Genomic DNA, 27,562 nt, shown 5'->3' on the forward strand with positions numbered 1-27,562 from the left:
GTAAGGTCACAAATTTAAGCCGCACTTTACCTTTTCACGGTCGGAATTTGGGGGAAAAAGTGAGGCTTCTATTCAGGCAAATACGGTATTAGCAAGGTGGAAATACAACTTGAAATGCAGTGAGGGGGAAAGAGCTTTGCTGCATTTCAAGTCACTAATGTGTCCATAGTCTGAGATGGCCGCGTCCTGTTGCTAGCATTCCAGTTTGAGATTCCTTGCCTCTTACACTGGGAATTCTTGGTGGCTGTGGCAGTCGCAGAGCTCCTGTCCTCAAAAGATTTGTCAAAACCAGAGCCTTCCAGTGTCTCCCATTCACTGATACTTCTGTGCCACCACCTGCCATTACTTGTATTCAGACTGTTTTGGATGGAATGAAAACACTGTATGTAAAAGTGTGGAGTCCAATGAAGCAATACTACTAAATGTCAAAAGGAACCTTCTTGCAAGTGTAAATCTGACTCATTTTTACCCAAACCCATCTACGGTCTATCCAGATCAGCATTCTGTTTCTGACAGTAGCCAGGCAGATGCCTCTGGCAACGTCACAAGCAGGGCGCAAAGGTATCATTGTTTATGATGGAGCCCTCTGACTATAGTCTTCCTCCTGTTGGCTTTGGTGAATATCGCTGCCAGCTCCTAAGGTGCCTGGAGTCCTCAGAAACTGGAGCCAGTGCTTTTTTTCTGGGGGTACACAGGGGTACACATACCCCTAAACATTTTGTGAATCGTTGTACTTTTGTCCATTTTCTGTATTTATTTTCCCCCATTTGAACAAAAAAATTGTGATTTTCTTGAGTCAAAATGAGAGTACCCTTAATCATTTTTTTAAAGAAAAGAAGCACTGCCTGGAGCCCTCTAGTGGTCTCTTACCTTCAGAGAATCAGCTGGTGTGGAGGCTTGTACAGTGGTACCTCAGGTTACATACGCTTCAGGTTACATACGCTTCAGTTACAGACTCCACTAACCCAGAAATAGTGCTTCAGGTTAAGAACGTTGCTTCAGGATGAGAACAGAAATCGTGCTCCGGCAGCGCGGCAGCAGCGGGAGGCCTCATTAGCTAAAGTGGTGCTTCAGGTTAAGAACAATTTCAGGTTAAGAACGGACCTCCGGAACGAATTAAGTACTTAACCCGAGGTACCACTGTACTTCTTGTTTGTTTTTACTTAGCATCTCGGGGCAGTTCAGTTTCTCACTCTTTTTTTTCTACTACCTGAGCAACAGCTTCTACTTGCCCTTTCTTCTTTTCCCTCTTACTGACTCATCTCTGGAGTTGGGGGCCAGACCCTTTTTATTGCTTTCTCTTTGCTTTCTCTGTCTTCCAATAGTCTCTTCGCAGCAGACCTACTTCCCTTCATAGTTGGCCTGTAACTCACGTCAGCCCCAGGCAGCACAGTGAATGATTGGGGATGATGAGAGTTGTAATCTAATAACATATAAAGAGCAGCAGGTTCCACATTCCTGGATGAAATGAAACTGCATTCTGGATGTGTAGAACTGTGCTATATTTTGTAGGGGAATGATCTGAAAATATGTTACCTTACTGTGTTGAATGTATGTATCCATAAGGTCTTGAGATATTTTCTAGAACTTCCCATGTTCATAATAGAATGCAATGGCAGATGTGTTTCATAAGGTATATGGATGTGCACCTGTAAACTATTTATTCATTAAAAGCAGTAAGAAAAAGTCAGTTGGAATGTCATACGGGGAAGAAACAGAATTAATCTTACTGACTTGCTTGAAAAAATTCTCATAAAACCCAATTGTTTTCTCTATTCAGGTCACTTAGCAGCTGCTTCCTAGCCAATGAAAGAACAGAAGCTTTCAAATAGATGTTTTGCAAAAATAGATCTTTTAAAAATGGAAGCAAACAATATAAATGGAGAGTGCAGTGTTTTGCTAACTGTAATAGAATAACAGCTTTACTGCTTTGGAAATTTATGTACTTGGTGATGAGTGTTTATGTGTGCAATGAAAGGAAAGTTTAAATGATAACCATATAAGATCATTTTTAATTTGCTTGGTGTATGACGAAGGAAATGCACTTTTCACATTTCCATTGCATTACATCACAGATTCCTTGGCATAACTCAACAATGGGACCAAGTCTCTAGAGGGTAATTTCAGTTGGGGATGTGCTAGCTCTGTATTCCTTGCATTGAGCAGAGAGGGTTGGACTACAAGGTTCAACTCTGTGATTCTCCTTGGATGGCTTTAAAACATGAATAGACAACTTCATGGAGGATAATGTCTGTCAATGACTACTAGCCATGATAGAAGCTATGCTTTGCCTCTACAGTCATAGGCAGTATGCTTCTGAATACCACCAGTTACCTGAAACTGCTGGAGTTGAGAGTGTTCTTGTGCACAGGTCCTGCTTGCAAATTTCTGGTTGGCCACTGTAAGAACAGGATGCTGGCCTAGATCAGCCATTGGCTCCTTTTCTGCTCTTACCATATCTCTTAACTTGACTACATAAAGCTCTTCCATTGAAAACCATTTTGTTTGGGATAATGTCTGATGTGAAAGCATGGATGCTGTGAAAGCTATTTCACATCTGCAAATGATTGCTTTGGGGAAAAGAGACAATGTTTCCTAAGAAATGACAGGATAAAAATAGGGCAGATATGGATTGTAGCTGACGTCGTGTGTATACCACTTCCCAAAACAGTGGTAAGAGTGGAACAGATGCAAAGTAAACGGCAGTGTGTATGTAGCTTATGCATCTATAAAAAAATTCAGCTTGCATGGCTTATTGTTAAGCCTATGTTCTGTATTTGTTCTTTAGGTGTAGGGGTGTGGGAGGGGGGTCACATCTAGATTGTCACCATTTTCCAGGAAGGATTCAGTTACATACTGGGAATTTAGGTTTGTGCAATTGAAGTAGATTAAAACATTCTGGTGCAAAAATTCCACTTTTTGCAGTTAGGAAAGTTATGGGGGAAATGTACTGGAAAGTGTGGGTAGCAATCAATTGACAGCAAAATGCATAACCTCCGCACAGATCAGAAGGACATAATCAGAATTGAACGCTGATTGTTTTACAATCTCCAGACAAGCAAATCCATGTAAAATTTGCACAAGCAAATCAGGATGAATGGTTAGTAAACATGTCATCTGGAGGAACCCCATGTCAGTACGATCATGTTTGCTTAAAGTCCCTTGTTCTGAGGAAGATATTTTGCAGTGAGGATCTTGCTTGAGGATTCTTGTTCTTTTTAAAGATATATCTGTATCTATTTATCTACCTGTCAATTTAAGCCACTTGCTTTCCTATCCCCTCCAATCCAGAACAGAGCACCTTACCGAGAGCTGTAAAAGATCTGACTCAGAGAAGCAGCAGCAGCAGCAGCAGTCAAGTGCATCACGTGAAAGGAAAGCAGGGCACACGTTACCTTGCCTGCTGAAAGAGGAAAATACCTCCAGTTGTTCCAGGCAGTTCTGAGCGAAAGAGAGAGAGAGAGAAAACTTTCAGTGGAGAGGCTCTTTGTTTAATATGTGGCCCCTGTGTACTTTGCCACTTGGAGAAAGAGACTGGAACCTACCAAGGAAACTCCAACCAGGTAGATGTCCAGGGGACCAGAGGTGCTGCAAAATGGGACCGATCCGGAAGGCAGCAAAGGGGGATGACCTGCAGACATCTCAGAGAGACCTGGCGATGTTCTGTAGCCCTGGCAACAGCCCCGCCAAGAAAGTCAGCAGAATGGCTTCGCTAGCTGAATATGGTAAACAAACAAGCAAACAAATAGAAACAAGCTTACTGCGTTTGAAATGTGCTCTGCTCACTTTACTCGTTGCGACTGGGAGAAGCAAATGGAGCTCTTTGCTACTGAAAATGAGTCCTGTGTGGATGTGTGGTCGTTGTGGACATATTTCCTAGGGGAATTTTGTGCTAGATAGGTTGTATTTCATGCTTCAGTGGGAAGAAAGATCCCCACCTCTCTCCACTTGTAGGAACTCATCTTGATTGAGTGCCTTTCTGAAACCCCCTCAGCGTGAGGGTCTCTGTGAATGGGTATGACAGATAGACTCGCTTCAGTTAACTGAGGTGGGAAGAATTAATTATAGTTTTGCATCCACATGTGGGGGTTTCAGAGGGATACAGTGAGATGCAAGAATCATGGGAATTTCATAGTGACAATGAGCAGCATTCTGTGCACTTACCTAGGAGTAAGCCCATTGAATAGAGTAGTGCTTCTGAGTAAATATGTGTAGAATTGCTCTGGACATATATGTCTGGGGACTCCTTATTTTCTTTACATCTCTGGCAGCATAGTTAAAAGTTAATTTTTAAACGTGCAACGTATATCACTCACCTTTGTCATTGTATTTTGCTTTGCTGTCTACGGTTTAGGATAGGGTTACTTGCCCTATTATTTTGCATTTCTGATTGTTAATAATTTATTAGTGAATATAGTCTGAGGAACATTCATAACTGCAAGGAGATCTGCTGGGGTGCTGATTGTGTGTTGGAAAGAGAGCTTTAAATCACTCTGCAGCAAATTAAGAGATGGAGACTGCATAAAGCATGGTTTTGTTTTGTTTTTAAGAAGCTAGTCACTTTTGTAAAATGGAGAATATTTTGTTATTTAAAAAGAAGAAGCAACAGCATTTATTTCAGGCAAGCGCTTATAATCAGCCATGCTAGATATTCTGCTAGTCAGCAACCTGAACATACAGAAGGTGTGCGTGCATAAATCAACTTGGGACAGGCAGCATTGTTTGGTTAACAAATTTAGATTATTTATTGCCCATCGCACTGACACACAGATATGGGCACAGTTTGATGGATTAAGAGTAACGTATATTGATATATACGTTACTGTGTCGACCACAGCAAACTATGGCAAGTTCTTAAAGAAATGGGAGTGCCTGATCACCTCATCTGTCTCCTGAGAAATCTCTATGTGGGACAAGAAGCTACAGTTAGAACTGGATATGGAACAACTGATTGGTTCAAAATTGGGAAAGGCGTACGACAAGGCTGTATTTTGTCTCCCTGCTTATTTAATTTATACGCAGAATACATCATGCGAAAGGCTGGGCTGGATGAATCCCAAGCTGGAATTAAGATTGCTGGAAGAAATATCAACAACCTCAGATATGCAGATGACACAACCTTGATGGCAGAAAGTGAGGAGGAATTAAAGAACCTTTTAATGAGGGTGAAAGAGGAGAGCGCAAAATATGGTCTGAGGCTCAACATCAAAAAAACGAAGATCATGGCCACTGGTCCCATCACCTCCTGGCAAATAGAAGGGGAAGAAATGGAGGCAGTGAGAGGTTTTACTTTCTTGGGCTCCATGATCACTGCAGATGGTGACAGCAGCCACGAAATTAAAAGACGCCTGCTTCTTGGGAGAAGGGCAATGACAGGCCTAGACAGCATCTTGAGAAGTAGAGACATCACCTTGCCAACAAAGGTCCGTATAGTTAAAGCCATGGTTTTCCCAGTAGTGATGTATGGAAGTGAGAGCTGGACCATAAAGAAGGCTGATCGCCGAAGAATTGATGCTTTTGAATTATGGTGCTGGAGAAGACTCTTGAGAGTCCCATGGACTGCAAGAAGATCAAACCCATCCATTCTTAATGAAATCAGCCCTGAGTGCTCACTGGAAGGACAGATCGTGAAGCTGAGGCTCCAGTACTTTGGCCACCTCATGAGAAGAGAAGACTCCCTGGAGAAGACACTGATGCTGGGAAAGATGGAGGGCACAAGGAGAAGGGGGCGACAGAGGATGAGATGGTTGGATAGTGTTCTCGAAGCCACAAACATGAGTCTGACCAAACTGCGGGAGGTAGTGGAGGACAGAGGTGCCTGGCGTGCTCTGGTCCATGGGGTCACGAAGAGTCGGACACGACTAAACGACTAAACAACAACATATTGATATATTTCTTAGGCATGAGATAATAGCTGAAACAAGTCTGCACATAGGTATAATGGCTATTAATTACAGTGATGCCTTTGATATTTTCCTTTACAATTTAAAATATTTCCTTTTATCTAAGGGGTTTCTAAAAATAGCATTCTTCAGCAGTTGGAATTATTGCAGAAACTGCTGCAGCACATCCATTCGTATGAATGGGAGCTTTCCTATCTATATAGATAGCAGGCGATGTGCCCCCTGCTGGTTAGCAATAGCCATTTTGGGGCAGAAGCTGCAGAAAGGGTGGGGGAGCGAGATGGGGCTGCATCTCACACATCGAAATCCCAATCCATACCAGCCCCCTCATCATTTTCTTTTTTAAAAAATTCCTGCAATTATGTAAATGGTGTCACATAGTTTTTGCTCTTTCCCCACATTTAAAGTATGTGTGCCTTGCATGGGTGAGGGGGAAACAAGCCACTGTTTTCCAAAATGATGGCTTTAATCCTGTGACCTGGAGGATGGGAAACTAAACATGGCGATGGGTTGGCAGAGACTTGGTATATAAGCTAATGCAGAAAGCACAGCTCTTTCCCTCTTGATTTCAGGGGGCTTTTATGTCTTATGCTGGACTGAGGCTGGAAAATAGAAGTCGAATGTGATCTTGACAATATATGTAGAAATAATTGATATGAAAGGGATATGAAAATGTTTCCATCATTAGGGAATTGCATGTATTCAGAATATATGTGAGGAATCGCAATGGGCCTTTGCAAAGGAGGTTTGTAAGGTGATGGAGAAAGCAGGATTGGGTTCATAAAGAGAGGGGCTTAACCCTTCCCCTACATGCTGTGGTTCCCCCAAAACTGACCACTGAAGCTTTTTATAAGCTTCAAGAGAGAAGCTTTCATTGGTAGCCTCTTAAAATAGCAGTGGGTGACAGAGGCAATCTGTGGTTTATAACCGTTTTTGACACCTGAAGGCAGCCTTTGGCAACCTGGTTTCCTCTGCATGTTTGGGATTCATAACTCCCATCAGCTGCAGGCAGCACAGTTGCCAAAGGCTCCCTTAAGGGGTTTCTGTCTGACATTTCTAACTTTAAATTTCCTTTTTCTTTTTTAGAAAACGAAACTTCCCATGACAGCAGTAGTCTTTCTACTGGAACCAGTTGCATCAGCCAAATTACAATGGGTAAGAAATTGCATGAGATTTCACACCAACAGTCATACACACACATGCTTAGTTTGTTTATTTGCAGAATTCAATAGTATTTTTTCCCATTTATAAAAGTTCTCTTTACTTCAGCTGAAAAGACGGACGTTTTGTTTTAAGTGCCTTGGTTATCCTTCTATAATGCGCAGTCATGAATTGTACCGCACCTTGCTGAGGTCCATCTTGTGACAACTAAGACTTTCAGGCTGTGGACTTCCCAGCGTTCTGAAAAAAAGAGGAAAGTGCTTGGGTGCTTGCTAGAAACATTTTATTAATATCCTAAAGAAGTTTTAAGTAGAAATATACATGCTTATAAAAACACCTGTTATCTAACATTATATATAATGTTATATAAACACTAAGTTTATGTAAACTTAGTATAAACATCAAATAAATTATTGTGAATGGGCTGTCTGGTTCTCTGCCCTCCTCCCATGAATCTGCATGGTGTCTAGGCATATATGTAAAACGGCTCTAAACACTTTATCTGTGTTCTTAATAGTCAATGTATTCTACTTTGTTAGCAATGATATTATGAGCTACATTTTGCAAGCTAAAAGACATGAAGATAATAGATTCATTTATTACCTACCCCTCAACATCAGAAAGTTTGATCTCCTTTGTTAGATACTGTTCCAGTGCTTGATGTTGGAAGACTGGTTTCTAGTAGTTGGAACACATGTAATTTTAATGGCACATTTATCATAATTTTAAAACTGGCCAGGCATGGCCTATTCTACTGTTTTACCACCCGGAGAGGATTTGTTTAGTTCAATTCATTGTAGCAATTCCAGCTTTGCATACATTTGAATAGATGGAAACCTGAATAAAGTCTACGAGCCTGAACGACAGACCTTAAATGAAAAGTGCTTAATGTGTTTAGAAGGTATGTGAAAGTGAAACCTCCCACTGGTGTGACTTTCTGCTCAAATCAAGTTGCTGGTTGTTCGTGTCACATAATCATGGTTAAGTATATGGGACTTCCATGTCTGGGAACAGAGGGCTTCTGAGAAAGTGTGGCTAGCGCAGAAAGACAATAGGAGATGCCTGCTGCTTCCATTCCCTGCTCATGGGCCTCCCCAGAGCACTTGGCTAGCCACTGTTGGAAAGAGAAAGCTTTGGTCTGATCCTGTAAGGCTCTTCCTATATCCTTATGTTTATTAGAAATATATTCATTGTTTACTTTCAGGATATGATGCTACTGGTCAATTTGCAGTTGGATTTTCTCACTGGAAGAATCCCTCCTCTCAAGTTGGTCACCATCTCCCTCTCTGGTTTCATGAAGATGCTGGCTTGTGCCAACATTTTGAGCCACAAATTGATTTATCTGCTCCTTTGTCCTGCCCAGCTTCACTGTCTATCACCCCAGTGCCTTCTTATAGCAGCAGCAGCAACAGCAGCCAAGATACCCTTAGCCAAGACCACACAGGTAAAGGATTTTTCTTCAATAATAATTTTATTATTTATACCCCGCCCATCTGGCTGGGCTTCCCCAGTCATTCTGGGAAGCTTACAGCATATCTAAAAACATAATAAAACATCAAGCATTGAAAACCTCCCGATACAGGGCTGCCTTCAAGGGGGTACAGTGGTACCTTGGGTTAAGAACTTAATTCGTTCTGGAGGTCTGTTCTTAACCTGAAACTGTTCTTAACCTGAAGCACCACTTTAGCTAATGGGGCCTCCCACTGCCGCTGCACCGCCGCCGCACGATTTCTGTTCTCATCCTGAAGCAAAGTTCTTAACCCAAGGTAATATTTCTGGGTTAGCGGAGTCTGTAACCTGAAGCGTATGTAACCTGAAGCATCTGTAACCCGAGGTACCACTGTACTTGGTTGTCGCCCCTCCCCCCCGGGCATTTGAGATTATGCTTCGAAACGTGGAGATGGTGAGAGCAGCTTTCCTACCTTACAGCTTATATGTGTAAACATAGGTTTGTCATTTCTGAATGTGCAGTGGTAGATTCTCATTCATAAAAGTTCTCAGGCAGATATTCTTGAATTTTGTAAGTTCTGCAGTGTTAATGTGTAGTCACTCATCTGTACACAATGGAATATAGAGGAAAGATTCAGCAAGGTCTTGTGCTGCAATGATGTCTTTCTTGTCAGTGGCATTATATATATATATATTTGATGATTGTAGAAATCTGTGTATAAGGAATGAAGTACTTGCATGAAAGTTACACTGTTTGAGACTAGGAATCCCATTAGCTGTCAGACAGGCCCAGGCTTCCAAACTGCAGGCTGCTGTTGTATTTACTGGCAATTAGTAAACAAGAAGGATGAAGAGTATTACCAGGTAGCAGCTTTTCAAATACAACAAATATTTCATGTTAATGCGTAGCCATCAAAAACATAAAAAGGCATCACTGCACAACTAAACTTCTCAATGAACGAGCTCTTTCCAACACCTGGTTTTATGTTAAGCGGCTTCTCAAACTGCTCTCGGTTTTGGCACTTGGGTACTTGCTGACCCCTCTTGGTCAGCCTCCCCGCACCCCAATTCAAACACCTTCCTGCTGTTCAAAGGCAGCAGTCAATGATGGCTGGTTCCCATTGGGAGCACAACAGTAGGTGGCGCCAGAGTCAATGAAAGGCGTGGTTAACTAATTCTAGTTTTGTCCCCACCCTTCTCCTTCCAAGTAGTACAAGGGGGAACACTGAGACTCAGGAAGAGGCTTAGTGCCATCTCCTGGGCTGGAAAAAAAAATAGGCAGGTGAGGGCTGGCTGAGCCTAAAGTTGGTGGATCCATGTCCTGTTCACTGTAATGGATCACTTTCCAAAGTTGGCACTAGGATTGTTCAGAGAAAAGCCCATGGAGAACTCTTTCAGTATGGATATTTTAACACTGCATTGCTCTCCTCAGCCCAGTTACAGTAGCCACAGGTCCATTTAAATTTCAATTGAACAAACGCAAAACCACACAATGCTTGGCCAAAAGTTCATTCATTAATCAGTTTGTTTCAGCACATTAGCATTACACATTTAGCAGTAAGCAGCCAAACCACATAGAACCACATAGAAAGTGAATTATATCTGTCCTGTGTAAATTGTGTGCTGCACTCTGGGTTGGGCAGGTGTGGGGCTGCTAGATTTAGTCTGTTGGCCATAGGCCTAAGGCCCCACAACCCCTAGAGGGCCCCCCAAACGAAGCTGCCACAGTGGTACAGTGGTACCTCGGGTTACAAATACCTCGGGTTACAAACACTTCAGGTTACAGACTCTGCTAACCCAGAAGTAGTACCTTGGGTTAACAACTTTACCTCAGGATGAGAACAGAAATCATGTGGCAGCGGTGCGGCGGCAGCAGGAGGCCCCATTAGCTAAATGGTACCTCAGGTTAATATCGGTTTCAGGATAAAAACAGACCTCCAGAACGAATTAAGTTTGTAACCAGAGCTACCACTGTAGTCCCCATGTTGTCTGTCTTGTATAGCGTTGATGTTAAACTACATATTCACAGTAGGTGTACTGCTGCCAGAATGAAGTTCTTGACAAGCCATACAACCATACGTCTTTAATTCGCCAGAGTGACTGTGGGTCTCACATGGGGCCCAAAGTCACTTGGGCAATGGAGGGCAGGGATGAGTGTGGTACTGGTGGTGGGATCCTGGAAGGCATGTTGTCAAGCCTCGCAGCACCACTGTGAAAGGGCTGTAGCTCGGTGGCAGAGCGCATGCTTTGTATGCAAAAGGTTCTGGATGAAACCCCTGGTGTCTCCAGGAAGGGCTGGGAAAGGGTCTCCTGCCTGAAACCATGAAGAGCTGTTGCCAGTCAGTGTAAGAAAATGAAAAGAGCCCTGCTGGATCAGGCTGAACATCTAGTCCAACGTTCTGTTCCCCTTTCTGACCAACCAGATGCCTATGGGAAGTCCACCAGCAGGACCCAAGTGCAACAGCATCTTCCCCATGTCTTATTCCTAGCCCACTGGTATTTTGAGAGCTACTGCCACCGAACAGTGGAAGCAGAACATGGCTATCATGAATAGTGGCAACTGAACCCATGGTCTGTTTTGGTATTAGGCCACTTCCTATCAAAGGCAGATCTAGGGGGCCGTAACTGGTTCGGTTGCACCAGGTGCAAACTTCTTGAATGCCACAGCAGGTGCCACAACTATGAAGTCCAATGGAAGGCAAGAGGTCTGGGTAGGGTGGTGGATTTTGGTGTCACAGAGTGCGCCACTGAAATCTGAGACTCCAAGGTCCGCCACTGTTCCTATGTCCCTATGGCAGGTGGCCAGTCCTTTCACTTCAGTAGTGGAGACTCAAGATGGACCAGGCTGTGCCTGCTCTTCAGTTTTGCACAAGTACCCACAGTTGTACTTGAGGTTTTTATTTTCCTTCCTTATGATGGCTTCTCTCTGTGCTTGTCTGCCTCCCTGGCTCTCTGGCCTGGCCCCTGTCCAGGCTGGTTCTTATAGCGGGGGGAAAATCCATATGGTTGAATGGCTGTGTGCACAAAGGTTAGCTGCAATTTCCTCCGGCAACACCTTTCACAAATATCTCTGAGCAATGTAGATTTAGCTGTCCTGCTTACCCCTCCCCTAATCTTTCGCACATTGATTTGCATTTTCATGCATCTGTGCATTAGGACCAGGACCTGGGAGACCAGGGTTCAAATCCCCACTCAGCCGCAAAACTCACTGGGTGACCTTGGGCCAGTCACTATCTCTTAGCCTAATCTTCCTTGCAGGGCCGTTGTGAGCATAAAATGGGGAGGGGGGGGCTACTTGACCTCCTTGCAGAAATGGTGGACTAGAAGTGTAACAATAAAATAAATAAGTAAGCTACATCATTCAGGTCGGGGGAGTTTCCTGCTTGCCAATGTATTTCCAGCAGAAGATACTCAAGACAATGGACGTTGTGCCCTTGACCAGTTTAATCACAAATTATTACTTGTGTTTTTGCTCCATTAGGCATAGGAAGGAGGCTGTCTTAACACATAGACTGTTGGAAATGTTCTATCCCCAGGGTTTCACTGACAGTCGCCTGTTTTTTTTTGCTTAGATCCATCTTTTCAGATCCTAGGGACTTGTTAGAGCCCGAGGGGTTTGGACGTTCCAGCTTCATTATGGTGTGGTTTGGCACTCCAGAAGAAAGCTGGATTTGCAAACAGTGTTTCTATATTATATGGAATGTGCTTTGGAAAGCGAGGGACAAAGGAAACTATACTGTCATGGCCTAGCATTGTCCATGTTGCTAAGTCTATACTGACTGGCAGCTGTGCTCCAGGGAGGGGTCTCCCCTAAATGTCAGGGGTCAAATTTAGGACCCCTTCAAACCAGCTTCAGTCAAGCATCATCATCATTACCATTACGCTTATTCTTCTGAACTAAATAATGACCGAGTGCTTTCAGGATTCAAGGTGGAGGATGCCGGAAAGATGTTTAGATTTCAGTGAGAGATGTAATCGGATACGAAGGCAAGCTATAAATGAGCTTTCAACACAAGAAACTGCAGCGAAACATGATATAATGGGAGGTCCTAGCAATGAAATCGCACAGTTACCTAGATAACTGCATGCTAGCATTTTTGTCTAAAATGTTTTCATCTAATTTTAGAATTTAGATCCCATTTAATTGGTCTTCAGTAAGGGGAGGCCTTTTTCACAGGAGGAACTTAATTCCTTCTCTGTTCAGGCAAGTCAAAGCCTATTAGAAGCCAGTGGAGAGCTTATTTTGAAAGGACAAAATGGCTCTGCCTCTCCCTCCCTACAGCTTTTTAAGCAAAAAGAAACAGCAGCTCATGCATCATGAAATGAGCCCAACACGAGGGCTTTCTCCAATTAGAAAACAACGAGTAAAACAACTATTCTTTCAAAATCAAAAGTAATGTAATACCACGAACATGATAGTGATAGAGACTAGATTGTTAGTAAATGGCTATGTTATCTCTGGAAAAACACTGGTGTACTAATCCAACCAATCTGGTGTTGAAGTAACGAGAAGCGTATACTTCTTTTGCCAAAGCAGGTATTTAGACAGCTAGTATTTTCAGTTTTCACTCTTATCCTTAATGGAGATAAGCAAAAATGTGCTCAATAGGAAGCCAATATGCTGCTGCCTTCCAGTGAGAGAGACAAAACCTATGCATAGACTGATGGCCAGGTAAAAAACGCAGTGATGTATTGCATAATTCCTCCCATTCTCATGTATCTGCTCATGAAAAGGGACTGCAAGATTAGAAAATTCCCTCTCCTATCAATTACAGCAGTGGTTTTGCTGGCTTATGAGGATGCCTGGGGAGGGGGGGGACACGGATTCAACACTTCATGTTTAAGAAAGGCACTCAGTTTTGGTGGACCCTTGCACCTTTGAAGGTCCAAGCTGAATTCAGCAGCAGAATAGTTAGGTGAATGAATCTAGTTTAACTTAAAATTGCATATGCGCAGGCAAGGAAGTGAAGGAAAGAAGCTTTTTCTTAAGTGGACTGGGGCAGGGAGAAGAAGGTGGTGATGGCCAAATGTTTCAGATGACAGTGATTTATTTATTTTTAGAGCACTTATGGAATCCTTTGCTGTTTGAGGTGAACATCCAAAGTGGCCAACAATAAATATAGAACTGGCATAAAACAATCAACTGCAAAGTGAGACAGCATAAAATAATAAGAATGAAAGCCGCAAAGCAAACGCATCAAGCAAACTATAGCCCACCCCTCAAAGCCCCCCAGGACAAAGGAAAAGTGTTTACACAGGGATAGGAGGCCTGAAGTGAGGGGTCTAGGGGAACAATTTTAGTTTCAGAGCCTGGGTGCAATGGCAGGAAAGACCTAGTCCTGAGTATCTACCCAATTAACCTTCAAAGATGAGGCGATGTGGATCAAAGGTGCAGGTAAACTTGTATCCTGAATACCTGGTCCAAAGATTGCTTTGAACTTTAAACAGAATACCAGCACTTGGAACTGGAGGTGGGAGCAAATTGCATTTTCTCCATGCAGTGGGTTCAGTTAGAACTCTCACCATGACATTCCATACCAGTTCAAAGCTTCTAAACATGTTTCAGGGGCAGCCCCACACAGACTTTGTACAGTAATCGAACCTTTTCAGGTGCTACAGTGTGTAGGGTGTTGAACAGAATACAGGAGCTCTTGTTCAGAGAGTTTGTACATTCAAGTTCCCTAGGCTGGATCAGTAGTCTTACAAAAGGTTTTGAATGCTGGAGGAAGTATTAATTATAGTACAAGTTCATTTGTCTTACTATACATACTAGTAAATGCACCTTGTGTTCTGCAAGCATAGATAGAAGCTCCTTGCTTCAACTCTGCCAAGACAGAGTTTGAAAATGCAAACAAAACTCCTAATGTTCACCTTGACATGTTCTGTCTTGGTTACACTGACTCTGTTATGAGGTCAACTTGCCCCAGGTGTAAAAATGTTCCATTTTCAGAGTTTTCTAGTAATCACCATGTCTTGAGCTACATGTGCACCATCTTTCAGGTTTCTGGTCTGAAAGCACCTTAGCTATGTTACAGTGTACTCCGAGTCATTCATTTTGAGTAATCCCATTTTCAGATTTTTTTATTCGTTGGGGTATTTTTGGACTACCTATGTACTAGGTTCCAAGGGTAATTTTGAAGGGAAAAAAGTATTTATTTTAGTCATTTTATCCTGCTTTAAAAATATTTTTGCCATTCAAGAAACCTACGTATCCAGTCTCTCTCTGGAACATGTTTAAACTCTGAAAATCTTGTTTTCGTAACACACGAAATCAGTTGTCCTTTCACCAGTGCCCTAATGAATAATTATTACTGAAGCCAATAGATTCGTATTAGCAGATGTATTATATGTTGAATATAAATGGAATGTAACAGAGGATAGTTCAGAACATAAGGCACATATGAACGTATCTGTAAGTTGTATATTTGTTTAGATGCTTCCATGACGGTTGGTTGGATCCCTTGAAATCAATGGGTCAAGTTAGTCATGACTAACTTAAGTTGGATCCGGCATAACATTTGTTACTGGCGATGTATATGACTGGAAATTACTGATTGCAGTATTTTATAGTCATGTATGTTGTAGAGGATAGTCCTTTAATTCTTTCTCCTACCTTGGAATTATGTAAATAATGCTATATGTAGAGCTTTTAGTAACGTCTATAAATAGTACAGTGACAATGAGTCCTTTTGCTAGACAGGAAATGCAGTGCATCATCATCATCTTTATTATTAAATAGAACTCTACAGATTTGTATCTAGACCCAGATAAACTTGCCTGCTGTAGCTAGAAGAAACCTGCCTTAATCAGTGTATGTCGACTTGAAGAATAAATTGACATATATTCTAAGATTCTAAGATTATTTGTGCTGAATATTACATCTGAGGGGTGGCATCCAGGAAATCCCAAATAAAAGACAAAATATGGATGGTTCCCAAGTCTATGCTCAGATATTCAGGCTATGGGTACCTCCAAACTATTACTATTTCAGGGTGGGATTCAATCACATACTGACAAATTCAGGTTGATCAACGTGCTTCCCCAAAAGACTGGATTGGTTGAGAGTTGTTTGAAGACCCATTTTCCCCCACAGAGCTATAATTTCCAGAGTTCCTTGGGAATAGGGACTGATGGTTAAACCACTGTAGCTCTGTGAGAGGAACAGGAGTCTCCAAACAACTCTCAACCAATTCAGTCTTTTGGGTGGTTAGCAAACTACGCTTCCCATAATTTTTGTGGGAAGCCATGGCTGTTTGAAGTGGTATGATACAGCTTTAAGTGTATAGTGCAGGCGGAGCCAGAAATAAATCAGAATGAATGCTCAATTAAATAGCTGACATCATCTAACATCCCTGAAAACAAATCAGAATAACTGAGCAATAAACAGGTCATCAGGAAGCGATCTAATGGGCACAATTAGAATGTGTGAAACAGTGTCCCTCTTTTTTCCCTTGGATGCCATTTGATTTTACTTACATGAGAGAGGAAAAGATGTGCTGTCTATGGTTTGTGGGCTCTGCTGTGCTCATGTCCAGTTTGCAGGCTTCCCACAAGCATCTGGTTGATCACAGTGAGAACAGGATGGGCCATTAGCCTGGTTCAGCAGGCTGGTGATAGGTTCTTATGCTCTTAGTTGCTTCATTCATATCTTGCTTTTCTTCCATCTGGTAAGGTGGCATACATGGAGTTATAAGACAGGCTGCCATCTTGGCATTGATCAGACTCAGACCTTGCCACTAGCAAGATGGCTGCATATGTCTCCTCAGAGCATGCTCTGGAACCCTATAAGGAGTCAATTATTGTTGATGCAGAAAACTGTATCGCCTTACAGAGCATCTCCATTGTAAAGGCTCTCATTCGTCACTCTGGAGCTGACAGAATTGTCTGCATAGTGAAAAGGCTGACATTCCCTTTTAATTAATATTTTATGCAGCCCATAATGTTTTCAAAGGAAACAGGATCTATTTTATGAAACATTTTACTGGAAACGCTGACGCTCCAAGCTCTGTCAGGACTTTTATATTTGCATTAGTTGTTGTATTGAAACAGAAACAGCTTTCATTTGCAGTTGTTCAGCCTTGGCTCAGTGAGTATTTTGGCATATGCTCCCTCTACTTATAAAACATTCTGCTTTCACTTGATTCTAAGATTCAATAATGTGAATCAGAAAAAGGGAAGAGGAAAGATTAATGGGTTGTTTGATTCCCCGCCCTCCAGTGAATTCTCATTTTAATAGTAGGGTCTAGATCCTAAGATCTAGGCAGTGAGATATTTTACTTTCTTGGGCTCCATGATCACTGCAGATGGTGACAGCAGTCATGAAATTAAAAGACACCTGCTTCTTGGGAGAAAAGCAATGACAAACCTAGACAGCATCTTAAAAAGCAGAGACGTCACCTTGCCGACAAAGGTCTGTATAGTCAAAGCTATGGTTTTCCCAGTAGTGATGTATGGAAGTCAGAGCTGGACCATAAAGAAGGCTGATCGCCGAAGAATTGATGCTTTTGAATTATGGTGCTGGAGAAGACTCTTGAGAGTCCCATGGACTGCAAGAAGATCAAACCTATCCATTCTGAAGGAAATTAGCCCTGAGTGCTCACTGGAAGGACAGATTGTGAAGCTGGGGCGCCAATACTTTGGCCACCTCATGAGAAGAGAAGACTCCCTGGAAAAGACCCTGATGCTGGGAAAGATGGAAGGCACAAGGAGAAGGGGACGACAGAGGACGAGATGGTTTGACAGTGTTCTCAAAGCTAAAACATGAGTTTGACCAAACTGCAGGAGGCAGTGGAAGACAGGAGGGCTTGGCGTGCTCTGGTCCATTGGGTCACAAAGAGTCGAACACGACTAAACGACTAAACAACAACAGATCCTAAGAGGCTCATTAATAGTGCCCAACTTTGGGCAATTACCTCTCCTCACTCAACCTCCTATACTACAGCTCTTCCTGTTTAGGAGGGTCTCCTGACACTCAGAAGAGTATTTGGGGGGCTGCAGAACAAGATGGGTTGGGAAGGTCCCCTTCAGCCCCCCTTCCATGGGCCCTTCTTAGGATCAAAAAGATTGCATTTTTATGTGTTTGGGGAGGTCAGTCTGAATGATGCCCCAAGTCCCGTCTAGTAGCGGAGGTTGCTGAACCAATCTTTGTAAGACAATGACTGTGGGTGGCCACGTTAAGTGCCCTCCTCAACTAGGTTGCAACTGCTAAGTGATGGAGAACAACAGGCCAAAGTGTGGCTAGGTGTTTGTGTGAGAGAGCTGGAAGAGGCAGGCTGGAAGCAGGGGACAGAAACATGTCTTGCTCAGTGCTGGATCCAAAGCTGTGAGAAGCAAGCTATTTTTTTGAGGGAGGGAGGTTAATGCTGGAAGCCCCTCCATCCTATGCTCAGGTTGTAAATATGTGTAAATACAAGCCTATATCCTAAAGACACCACAGTCCCCACTGACTGACCTTCATTCCAAGGAAACCAAACCCTGGAAAAGTACTTGGGACCCCTGGAATCTCTTGCTGCTTGGAGATTGGGGAGACGTGTAACAGAATTATGTCTTAGATACTTATCTCTGCTCTTAACTATTTTGTACTCCCTTTCACTGGGGTATGCCTTCCTGCACCTGTTTGTTTTTATGCAAATGATCATTAAAAAGAACACTTAAAACTGGTGCAGTCTGTACCTTATTTCAGTTTGTATCACCAACAGTCATTTTCAAGCACACACAGTTTTCTTGTCAAAATCTAAATTGGTGTTCTCCCAGTTCAAAGTGGTAAAAGTGGAAGTGAGGCTCAGCAGTGTATTCTTCAGTACTTCTTGTAACATGGAAGTGCTTCTTGGTGAAAGTAGGCATAATTAATGACTGTTAATTAAGAGATAAACCTACATGCGGCATGGCAGGTTTTTGATTGCAACGCCTGATGTACGCTTTTTAAAAAAGAGCTTAAAAACAGCCAACAGAGCAAAGGGGTGGGGCAGCAGGGCTTGGAAGGTGGGGGCTTCATGAGGGTCCCAAACTGAAGCCCTGTCTCCAACGCCACTATTAGCTTCACTCTGGAAATGCTACTAGCAGTTTTAGTAAGGTAAAGGTAAAGGGACCCCTGACTATTAGGTCCAGTCGTGGCCGACTCTGGGGATGCGGCGCTCATCTCGCTTTACTGGCCGAGGGAGCCGGCGTACAGCTTCCGGGTCATGTGGCCAGCATGACTAAGCCGCTTCTGGCGAACCAGAGCAGTGCACGGAAACGCCGTTTACCTTCCCGCTGGAGCAGTACCTATTTATTTACTTGCACTTTGATGTGCTTTTGAACTGCTAGGTTGGCAGGAGCAGGGACCAAACAACGGGAGCTCACCCCGCCGACCTTCTGGTCGGCAAGTCCTAGGCTCTGTGGTTTAACCCACAGCGCCACTAGTAGGAGGGTACAATTTTTATTCTGAAAACAACACAGGAAATGGTTAAATATCTCCAGCTATACTGCTTCCCTGAGCAAGTTCTCTCTCACTCATCTTAAAGCTTTAAAAACACATCAGGAGGTATCAGTCATGTAAAGGTAAAGGTAAAGGGACCTCTGACCATTAGGTCCAGTCGTGACCGACTCTGGGGTTGCGGCGCTCATCTTGCTTTATTGGCCGAGGGAGCCAGCGTTTGTCCGCAGACAGCTTCCGGGTCATGTGGCCAGCATGACTAAGCCGCTTCTGGCGAACCAGAGCAGCACACGGAAATGCCGTTTACCTTCCCGCTGGAGCGGTACCTATTTATCTACTTGCACTTTGTGCTTTCGAACTGCTAGGTTGGCAGGAGCCGGGACCGAGCAACGGGAGCTCACCCTCTCGCAGGGATTCGAACCGCCGACCTTCTGATCGGCAAGTCCTAGGCTCTGTGGTTTAACCCACAGCGCCACCTGCGTTCCCTCATCAGTCATGTAGTTTGACACTAAAGTAAGGATAGGGAAACTGTGACTGAAATGTCACTGGACTACAATGTCCAGCATCTCTGACCGCTAGCCATTGTTAGTTAAAATGGATACTTCATAAGGCTGAACTCACTTTGAACCCAGTTTTAGCTGAATGCTGTAGATTCACCAAAGTGGTCAGAATACTCTGGGCCGACTAGCATGTCTGGTTGGTTTGTGGCTTTCAGGTCTCTTTCAGACCTCAGTTCCATGATCAGGGCCCATCCAAAGGACGAGAAAAATACAAACATATTTGTACACATACAACCTACCTTTTGAATTTTTCAAACTGTCTCACAAAGGTTGTTTATGGCATTTTGTGACAAGTATTATGCAGTAAGCGGTTGGCAGCCATCTTTATGGCTAGTGTTATAACATCAGTTATTGCAGCAACAGTGATATTACTGAGCAAGTGTATGACACATACCTTCTCTTTTCTGGGATGGCAGGCCTAGAATGGTTATGACTAGTAACACTATTAGACTACTAAAAAGCTGCATGCCAGCATCTCTTTCAGTGATCAGCATCATTCCAAGCAGCTTGCTGCAGGCAAGCTTTCAAGCAGAGTGAACCAAAGAGCCTTAAATGGCCTGTGGATTAGAAGGTGCTGTCAAGAGTAATAGATCAATAGACAATTTCGAAGAATGAATAGAATCCCATACAAAATTAGGTGCATACAATGCTGGTCTGCACACAGGACTTTATGAGGCACATTATCTCAGGGTTGTGGGTTCGAGCCCCCACATTGGGCAAAAGATTCCTGCACTAAAGGACCCTTGTGGTCCCTTCAGTTCCATGATTCTGAGATCTAGATGGAGGGCTGTTTTCTATGCTTCGTTGAGAAGTCCAGTACAGTATGCTACATGGCTGCAATGCTTCTGGGATCTGTCATGGAAATTTTCTGTGCAATCGAATTCCCTGTAGGGATTTCCTTTAAAAATACATGCTACGAATTATGCCCTGAACCACACATCAGTCTGGGAGGGGTAGATCAGGTTGGTTGGTTCATGGCGTATTGGTAAAGATCGAATGCCTCAAGGCATCCCTAAAACTGTAGTGATAACTTATTTATTTATTTCATTTATGAACTATTTCCCATGAAACACCCTGAAGCAATCAACAGTCAGAACATCTATGAAATTATAAAACAACTTCAATCCAGAAATATAGAAATATAGAAACATGAGTCCATCTAGGAACAAGAGATTTGTAATATGTGAGTCTGTTCTGTATCTGAATTTCTGATCAGGCTGTTTATAAGAAGATTTGTGGTCTTTTTTCTGAAAAAGCTGCCATTATTATTATTATTATTATTATTATTATTTACCTTAATTCAAGTTGACTTCTCGCTGATTTACCCTGGGATTCACATGCCATTTTTGGAAAGGAAAACCCAGGTTGGATTATTAAATTAGCCACCCGGTCGCCATGCTGTGTCCTCAATCCCTGGTAATTGAATAATCTTGTATCTGAAGCAGATAGTCAACTGTATACGTAATTATACCTTTCTCCCCTAAAAATGATGGGATGGTGGTGTTTCTGATTACTTGTTTCATTGACATGTTACACTATTTTATCAGAATAATGAACAGATTAAATATAGCTAAATTATGTCTGCAGCAGTCCTATCATCCAATAAACTAAAAACCATATTCTTTCTTCTTCTTCTTCTTCTTCTTCTTCTTCTTCTTCTTCTTCTTCTTCTTCTTCTTCTTCTTCTTCTTCTAAATTTTATCGGTCAGTGAGTGTTTATTTAGATATCAGCAATATATTTTAATAATCCTATGGACCTTCTTCATCACATTGTTGTTATGTTATATGTTCCAGGCTGGGTTGGTTTTGCTTTCATTGCTTTGGGGGTTTTTTTGCCTCTGATAGTAGGGCTTGACTTGCAATAGCAAGGGAAGTTGGAGAACAGAAGAACTGCAAGATAAGAAGCCGAACCTTCAAGGCCAGCTGGCTTAATTGGCTCTACAAACAAGCTGCATGTCTTTTGTAATCTGCTCACTGAGTAATTTTCTGACTTTGCTAAATATAGATATGTGACGCTGTTTCCCTCCAAACAACAAAAATATTGACAATGTATTATATTTTGTTCTTCCCTCTGAATGAGCATGTATACCTATAGCTTAGGCATTGTGCATACAACTTAACAGTACTGTGGTACATTGATGTCTATCAAATTTACATAGAGCTCTAAAGTGCAGACCTGTCCCTAGAAACATGGCACCAAAGGAAGTCTGGATGCCATGCTTACAATAGACCTACTGAAATCAATGGAATTTAAGTCTGACTTATATCTCACTGAGTCCAGTGAATTAACTCTAAGCATAACTAAGTCTGGATCTGATCCAATCAGACTTGTATTGTTTGGGAATAGATGCACATTCCTGACAAATCTGGGAACGAATTCTAGTAGCAAAGAATACCAATAAAAGAGACAGCCAATTTAAGTCTGTGAGAGGGCACAAAGTACCCTAATATTCTGTCTATTTAGCTGACACGGACAGCAGCTATTAATAAGATGTTGGGTGTGAAGCTTTCACATGGCTTAGCACCATGTTTAAAGTCTTTGCAATCTGTATGGTCTTCCTAACCTTAATACATGCCATCGATCTATGGCCTGGATGGATGCCATGCAATATGCAAACTCTGTGTGTATACATACCTGTAGTGGTTTTAAATGTTATAGTGAATTACGGAGAAAACTGCATCCACAGGGGCTTTGATGTGTCAGGAATAATGTTTAATAGATGTCTTAAGAGGAGATGATTAAAACAATGATTGCTTTTCTATCCTGCCTTGCTTCCAACAGAAACTCAGGGTGCCTCCAGAAATCACACAAATGCCACCATTGTATTAAAACAATAGTTAAAATAGTAACTTAAATCTGTATCAAAACTCAAAAGCACCGAAGCAGCAGACACAGCAGAGTTTCTGGCATAGCAGCATACAAGTTAGTACTTCAACTAAGGTAAATTAAGTTGTTATATTAGCTAGGAAGCTGAAACCTCATAAAAGTATAACCTCGCAGAGCTATTCTCACAAGTAGCTTTACCTTTTAATAGAGGCCAGCAGGGATTTTGCTGGGTGTTTAAAAGTCTCAGGGCATAGGCCCATGATGCGAATTAGCATAAAATTTGCAATTTATACGTAGAGATGCAAATGCAAGCCTCTGAGCAAATTAAGTTGGTGGTTGGCTGAGGTCTCATTGGTGCTGTACTTTGAAGTATGCAAAGCCACCCTTTAATATTTAAAAAATAAAGGAAAGTGGTAGAAGACCAGGTGCTCATTGCAAAAGACCCAGGGCCGCCCCCTAACAATGTTCCTTGAAGACCAGCTCTCTAGCACAGGGCGGTTGACTAGATTTCTAAAAGCAGCTTGAAATATGTGTATTTCTTTGCGGAATGCAAACAAAATTAGCTTTTTCTGTGTGTGATTCACATAAACCTTTTCTCACCCCCCCCCACCCATCCTCACATTTGTTCATAAAGAGTGTCAATATATATTCTGATCATCTGACAATGATTTTGGGTTTTCTTACTGAAATATATATTTGGTAAATTGTGGAGCACTGATTGCAAATTCATTATTCATCATGTAAGTCTTTGAGGTTGATGAACCACCATTTTAGGAATTGCACCTGCAGCAATAAGCTTCATGTGACAAATGGAATCTATTTTAGTTTTAGCCTTGGCTATTTATGCCTGCATTTGTTTTAAAGGCTTTGATTTAGATATGTATATAACATAGCAGCTATGACAACGATGTGAAGATGTTGTAAAAGATTGTAAAAGACGTTGTGGAGTTTGAGACTATCATCTAGAGAAGCAAGATTCTAATCACAGTAGCAGATTCAAAGTATAAGGCGAGAAATGCCATGGGATTAAAAAAAACACACATGCCTATGTAGTGTCCCATCCCACCCATGGTCTGGAAAGAGAATCTTTATGTTTTTCTTGGAGGGCCAGCCCTATCGTTAGCAGAGTGGGATAGCTGTTTCAGGCAGCTGGTTTTGCATTGCATGAAAGGACAGCACATTGTTTCCTTTTTAAGTTGTTATTATAATATTTTTTTTACTGCCCCCATGTTCTCATTCTAATTCACACACTTCATAGCAGAAAACCAAAAATAAAACAATTTTTTCCTAAGTGGATTAAAACGAGAGAATGTGTGAATACATTTATTTGCGTTAATGTTGAGGGACACAGTTTATTCTGAGGCCAGATTTGGGTGTGGTTGACGGCAGAACTCTGTATGTCCATTGCAGAAATCTAGACTCCTCCATGGCGTAAGAACTGTCTTTATTTTCCTTGTGGTTAATTAACAAGGGCAGTTCCCCGAACTTTTCATCCCGTCAGATGTTGCCCTCTCTGTGGCGTAAAGACACTAATGCTTTAAATGATGAATAATAGATGGGGGTTGTGTGTACACCATGGAAGAAAATTAACTTTCAGCTGATGGTGGGAAGCCGTGCAATCCTTTGCGTTCCTACTCAGAACCAAGAAAGGGTTGAGTTCAGCGGGACTTGCACCCCTGTTGCCCAGGATAGCACCCTGACTCTTTGGCATGTGTGAGCATCATGCTTTGGTGCAACTGTGGAGGTGGTGGAGAAGCAGTAGTGGCAGTGAGCGACGAAACATCTTTGGGGCACTGGTTTTTACAGCTCTCTGCTCCTTGTCCAGCATCCACAGTTCCCGTGGGCAGCTCATTTGTCTGCAGGATCAAAAGACACAGATTGCCCTAGGAGTGTTCTTGGCCGGGCGAGCGGTGGTGGAAATGTGTTGCTTGCCTCAGCCCTGTGCTGTCAGGGCTCTGGCGAACTGTCATGCTGGCACCGCTCAAGTGCCACCTGATTGGCTGCTGGCAAGGGCTGATTAAGAATACTGATGCTGGCTCAGCTGCTCTGTGGCTCCGTTCTCTCTCTCCCCCCCCCCAACCACTCCTCAACTCCTCCCCCACCCCCCCTCCACATCATATCTCCAAATAGCAAGTAATTGTGAGCATATGAAGACAGCAAGGGGGTGGGGGAAATCCACATTGCGTAGCTTGAGTCTCTCTCTGTGTGTGAGGGAGGGAGACACAGAGGGGAAAAACAACGGTCTGTTTTAGCTGCAGTGCTACAGCAGAGTCAGACTTCTTCCCTGCCCCAGGTTTTGTGCCAGAACGCAAACTGCTTACAGGTTTGACACGCTGTGAAAAGACTTGCCTGTTGTTGTTGTTGCTCCTGCTGCTGCTGCTGTGTGTAAATTGAGCATCCTCTGCCTTGCCTTTCGCTGGACCGGCGGATCTCTTGCTCTTGAGAAAGGTGTTTCGGAAGGGCCCCCTACTAAAGTGGTTCTCTTCAGTTCTTTCTATTTTTATGGTGAGTACCGGCATGTGCACAGACTATGTTTGCTGCAGTGCTCGCTAGCTCTCTTCCATCCCCCTCTCCCCCCCCCCAGTGGATCACAGCTAAGCCTCTTGACCTTCATTTACTGTCTCATTTTCTCTACCCTCCTCCTGCACTGGCATGTGTTTTATGAAGTAAATGCAAGTTGCTCTTTGGTCGGGCTCCTGCGCCTCAACGCCCCTCGCTTGAAATCCCCTTTTGTCCTTGAAAGAGGGAGCATGCATGCTGCTGTCTGACAGCTTACAGCAGTGTGAAGGAATCCTGAAGAAGTGGAAGAGGGGGACTTGGGGAAAGACATAGGTCTGCCGCACCACAAAAATAAGCTTCATGCTTTCCAGGAGAGGGAGGGAGGGAGGGAGGGAGGGAAAGCCACCCCTGGGCTTTCAGAAGGGGTGGGAGCTCATGTCTTTCCTACCAGCATTTTATCATCTCTGTTCATAAAATGAGGCACCAGTTTTCTAAGTGCAAATATCTGGGAAGATTAATTGGGCGTTAAAATGAGCTCTCCTTTGTGCTGAGGAAAGCCAACCTGCACTGCTTCTAGAGGAGGGAGGTGGGGGAAAAGAGATAACTTTAGTGAGCAGGACTTAGACACCTCTACTCTCTTGTCCTGAGAAGCCTCAAAACTTAAGCGTTTTACAACGCTTCAAGGAGAAGGAAAAGTGCACATATTTCCAAACAGAAATTCTAATTGTTTGGGCCGTACTTTGTCCTGTGTTAACAATAATTGATTTGAATATGCCTGCTGTCAGTTGTTAACATAGCACATATATAGTATATAATGGAATATAGCAGTCCCCTTAGGAAGTCTTTCCAAATTACCTTTCTAAAGGGACAAATGCTTGTACTGCAGATTAGTTACCATGAGCTCATCCTGCACAATATGTTTTTCAGTATGAATTTTATGAATACATAAAATGCCCAGCTTAATAATGATTCCATTGGATCATTATTTCACTGTAATAATAACCTAAAGCCCCAAACCTGCATAAAAATTTGAAATTAACAGACACATGAGGTGACCTGTACATGGAGAGGAACCCATGTGGTTTAATACAAGAAGAGACAGATTCCTTAGCATAGATCAGGTTTGCCACCAGCATAAATGGCTGCTGGGGGGCAGCTCAGGGTCATGTTGTGCAATACACTGCCTAGGTGAGCAGGGTGACCAGCTTTGACAGCACTGGTCACATCTTATGAAGAGCAAGTGTCCATAAACACATTAGTTGGTGTATAACCTTCTGTTCTTTCTTAATGCTCCCTGACTTCACCTTGGATAAGAGCCAGGGCATTTCTTTTACCTGCCCCAGGCTACAATCCTATAAACATTTTCCTTTGAGTAAGCCTATTGAACTAAATTGTGCTTACATATGAGTAGACATGCATAGGAGTGTGCTGTTGGTGTCCTTTGTTTCCTCCCCAAGATCAGAACAGAGATGGAGTGTCATTTTAAGCTAACATATTTTTAATAAATATGTGATTTTTATAACACGGTCCCTTGCACCTTTAATATTGATTCAAGCAATTTAATCCCTTGGAAACTGATGGGACAAACTGGACTTTCTGGCTTAACTAGAGCACAGATTGGACTGCTAATAAGAAAATCTCAATTAGTGATTTGACCTGTGATGTGAGTAGTACAGGAAGTAGTACAGGAAGGAGCTATATTATTTTTCTGATAATTTTGGGTATGCCTGCAATAGTGAAAAAATACCAAGATTACCATTAATGGGTTTTGGGTTTGTTTGTTTTTAAGAAAAAAGAAGCAGTAACACTGCAAAGTTCTTCACATTTAGTGTGACAGCAAATCTGGTGCACAGACATGGGCACTTGTGACCAACTATAACTTTGGCATAGTGGAAATAGTGTTCTGTTGGAGCGGTGCTGGAGGATCTGAGCTACAGTGGTGATGTCAACATCTGAGTAGGAAAATAGTGCGGTGAGGTGAGATGCTTCTTCAAAACAAAGGTGGGATCTTCCTCAGACGAGTACAAACCAGGTTTCTTATAACTCAGGACACACTACTTGGCTTACTTTGTGTTCCCAGAGGAATTGCATGAGATTGCCCTGTGTTAACAGCAACAGAGAGCAAAAAGGGACAAAAAGCCATTCAATTCCATCCTTCCGACATGAGAACGCACACACGCCTAAATACAAAGGGAGCCGATGCACTGCAGAAAGATTACTGCAGAGCAAATTGTTCCAAATGACTGAGCGAGTGAACCAGTTCAAACAATGCAGGAGGAACTGTTGGGGTTTAAGCCCAAAACAGCTTCCCCCAGTCTGGTGTCCTCCAAATGTTTTCGGACTGCAGCTCCAGCCAGCACAAACATGCTGGCTGGAGCTGATGTGAGTTGCAGTTCAAAACATCAGGAGGGCACCAGGTTGGGAAAAGCTGGTCTAAACTTCAGGCATCTAAGTTTTCTCCCTACACTGCAGATCTGAGAACCTTTGAAGCTTGCTACACAGGGTTGCTAAGACTTAACTAGTAGGTTCCTTGACTCTTCAACTCAGTGTTTTCTGGTTATAGCGTAGGTTTGCAATTTATGACGTATTTCTTTATTAAAGTACTTGCACAGTGGATAATTCTTTTTTGCACTGTAAACATGTTATGTGTTGCAAAAATCCATCTTTAGTCAGCACTGCTGAAGTGTTTGGGTGCTGCACAGCGATGTAAATATGTGATGCTTCTAAAACTCTCAAGATTTGTTTCAGG

The 27,562-nt window shown here is 42.7% G+C and overlaps 1 protein-coding gene across 5 annotated transcripts in view; it reads left to right on the forward strand.

Annotated features, from left to right (window-relative positions):
* The first annotated feature begins 3,413 nt into the window (after window positions 1-3,413).
* Window positions 3,414-27,562, forward strand: part of ANO4 (anoctamin 4) — a 132,513-nt gene continuing 108,364 nt past the window's right edge. For 2 of the 5 annotated variants that reach the window (XM_083573611.1, XM_083573613.1), the window contains exon 1: window positions 24,460-24,819. Coding sequence is in view for 1 of the 5 variants with exons in the window: in XM_083573609.1 (XP_083429735.1) it covers window positions 3,497-3,725; window positions 6,990-7,058; window positions 8,269-8,508 (538 nt within the window). In the remaining 4 variants the exon portion in view is untranslated. Of the gene's footprint in view, window positions 3,726-6,989; window positions 7,059-8,268; window positions 8,509-24,459; window positions 24,820-27,562 lie in introns of those variants that run through there. The other 3 variants (XM_083573609.1, XM_083573610.1, XM_083573612.1) reach the window with 3 other exon arrangements.

This window comes from Podarcis filfolensis, assembly GCF_964270895.1.
Source record: "Podarcis filfolensis genome assembly, chromosome: 10".
Taxonomy (NCBI): Eukaryota; Metazoa; Chordata; class Lepidosauria; order Squamata; family Lacertidae; genus Podarcis; species Podarcis filfolensis.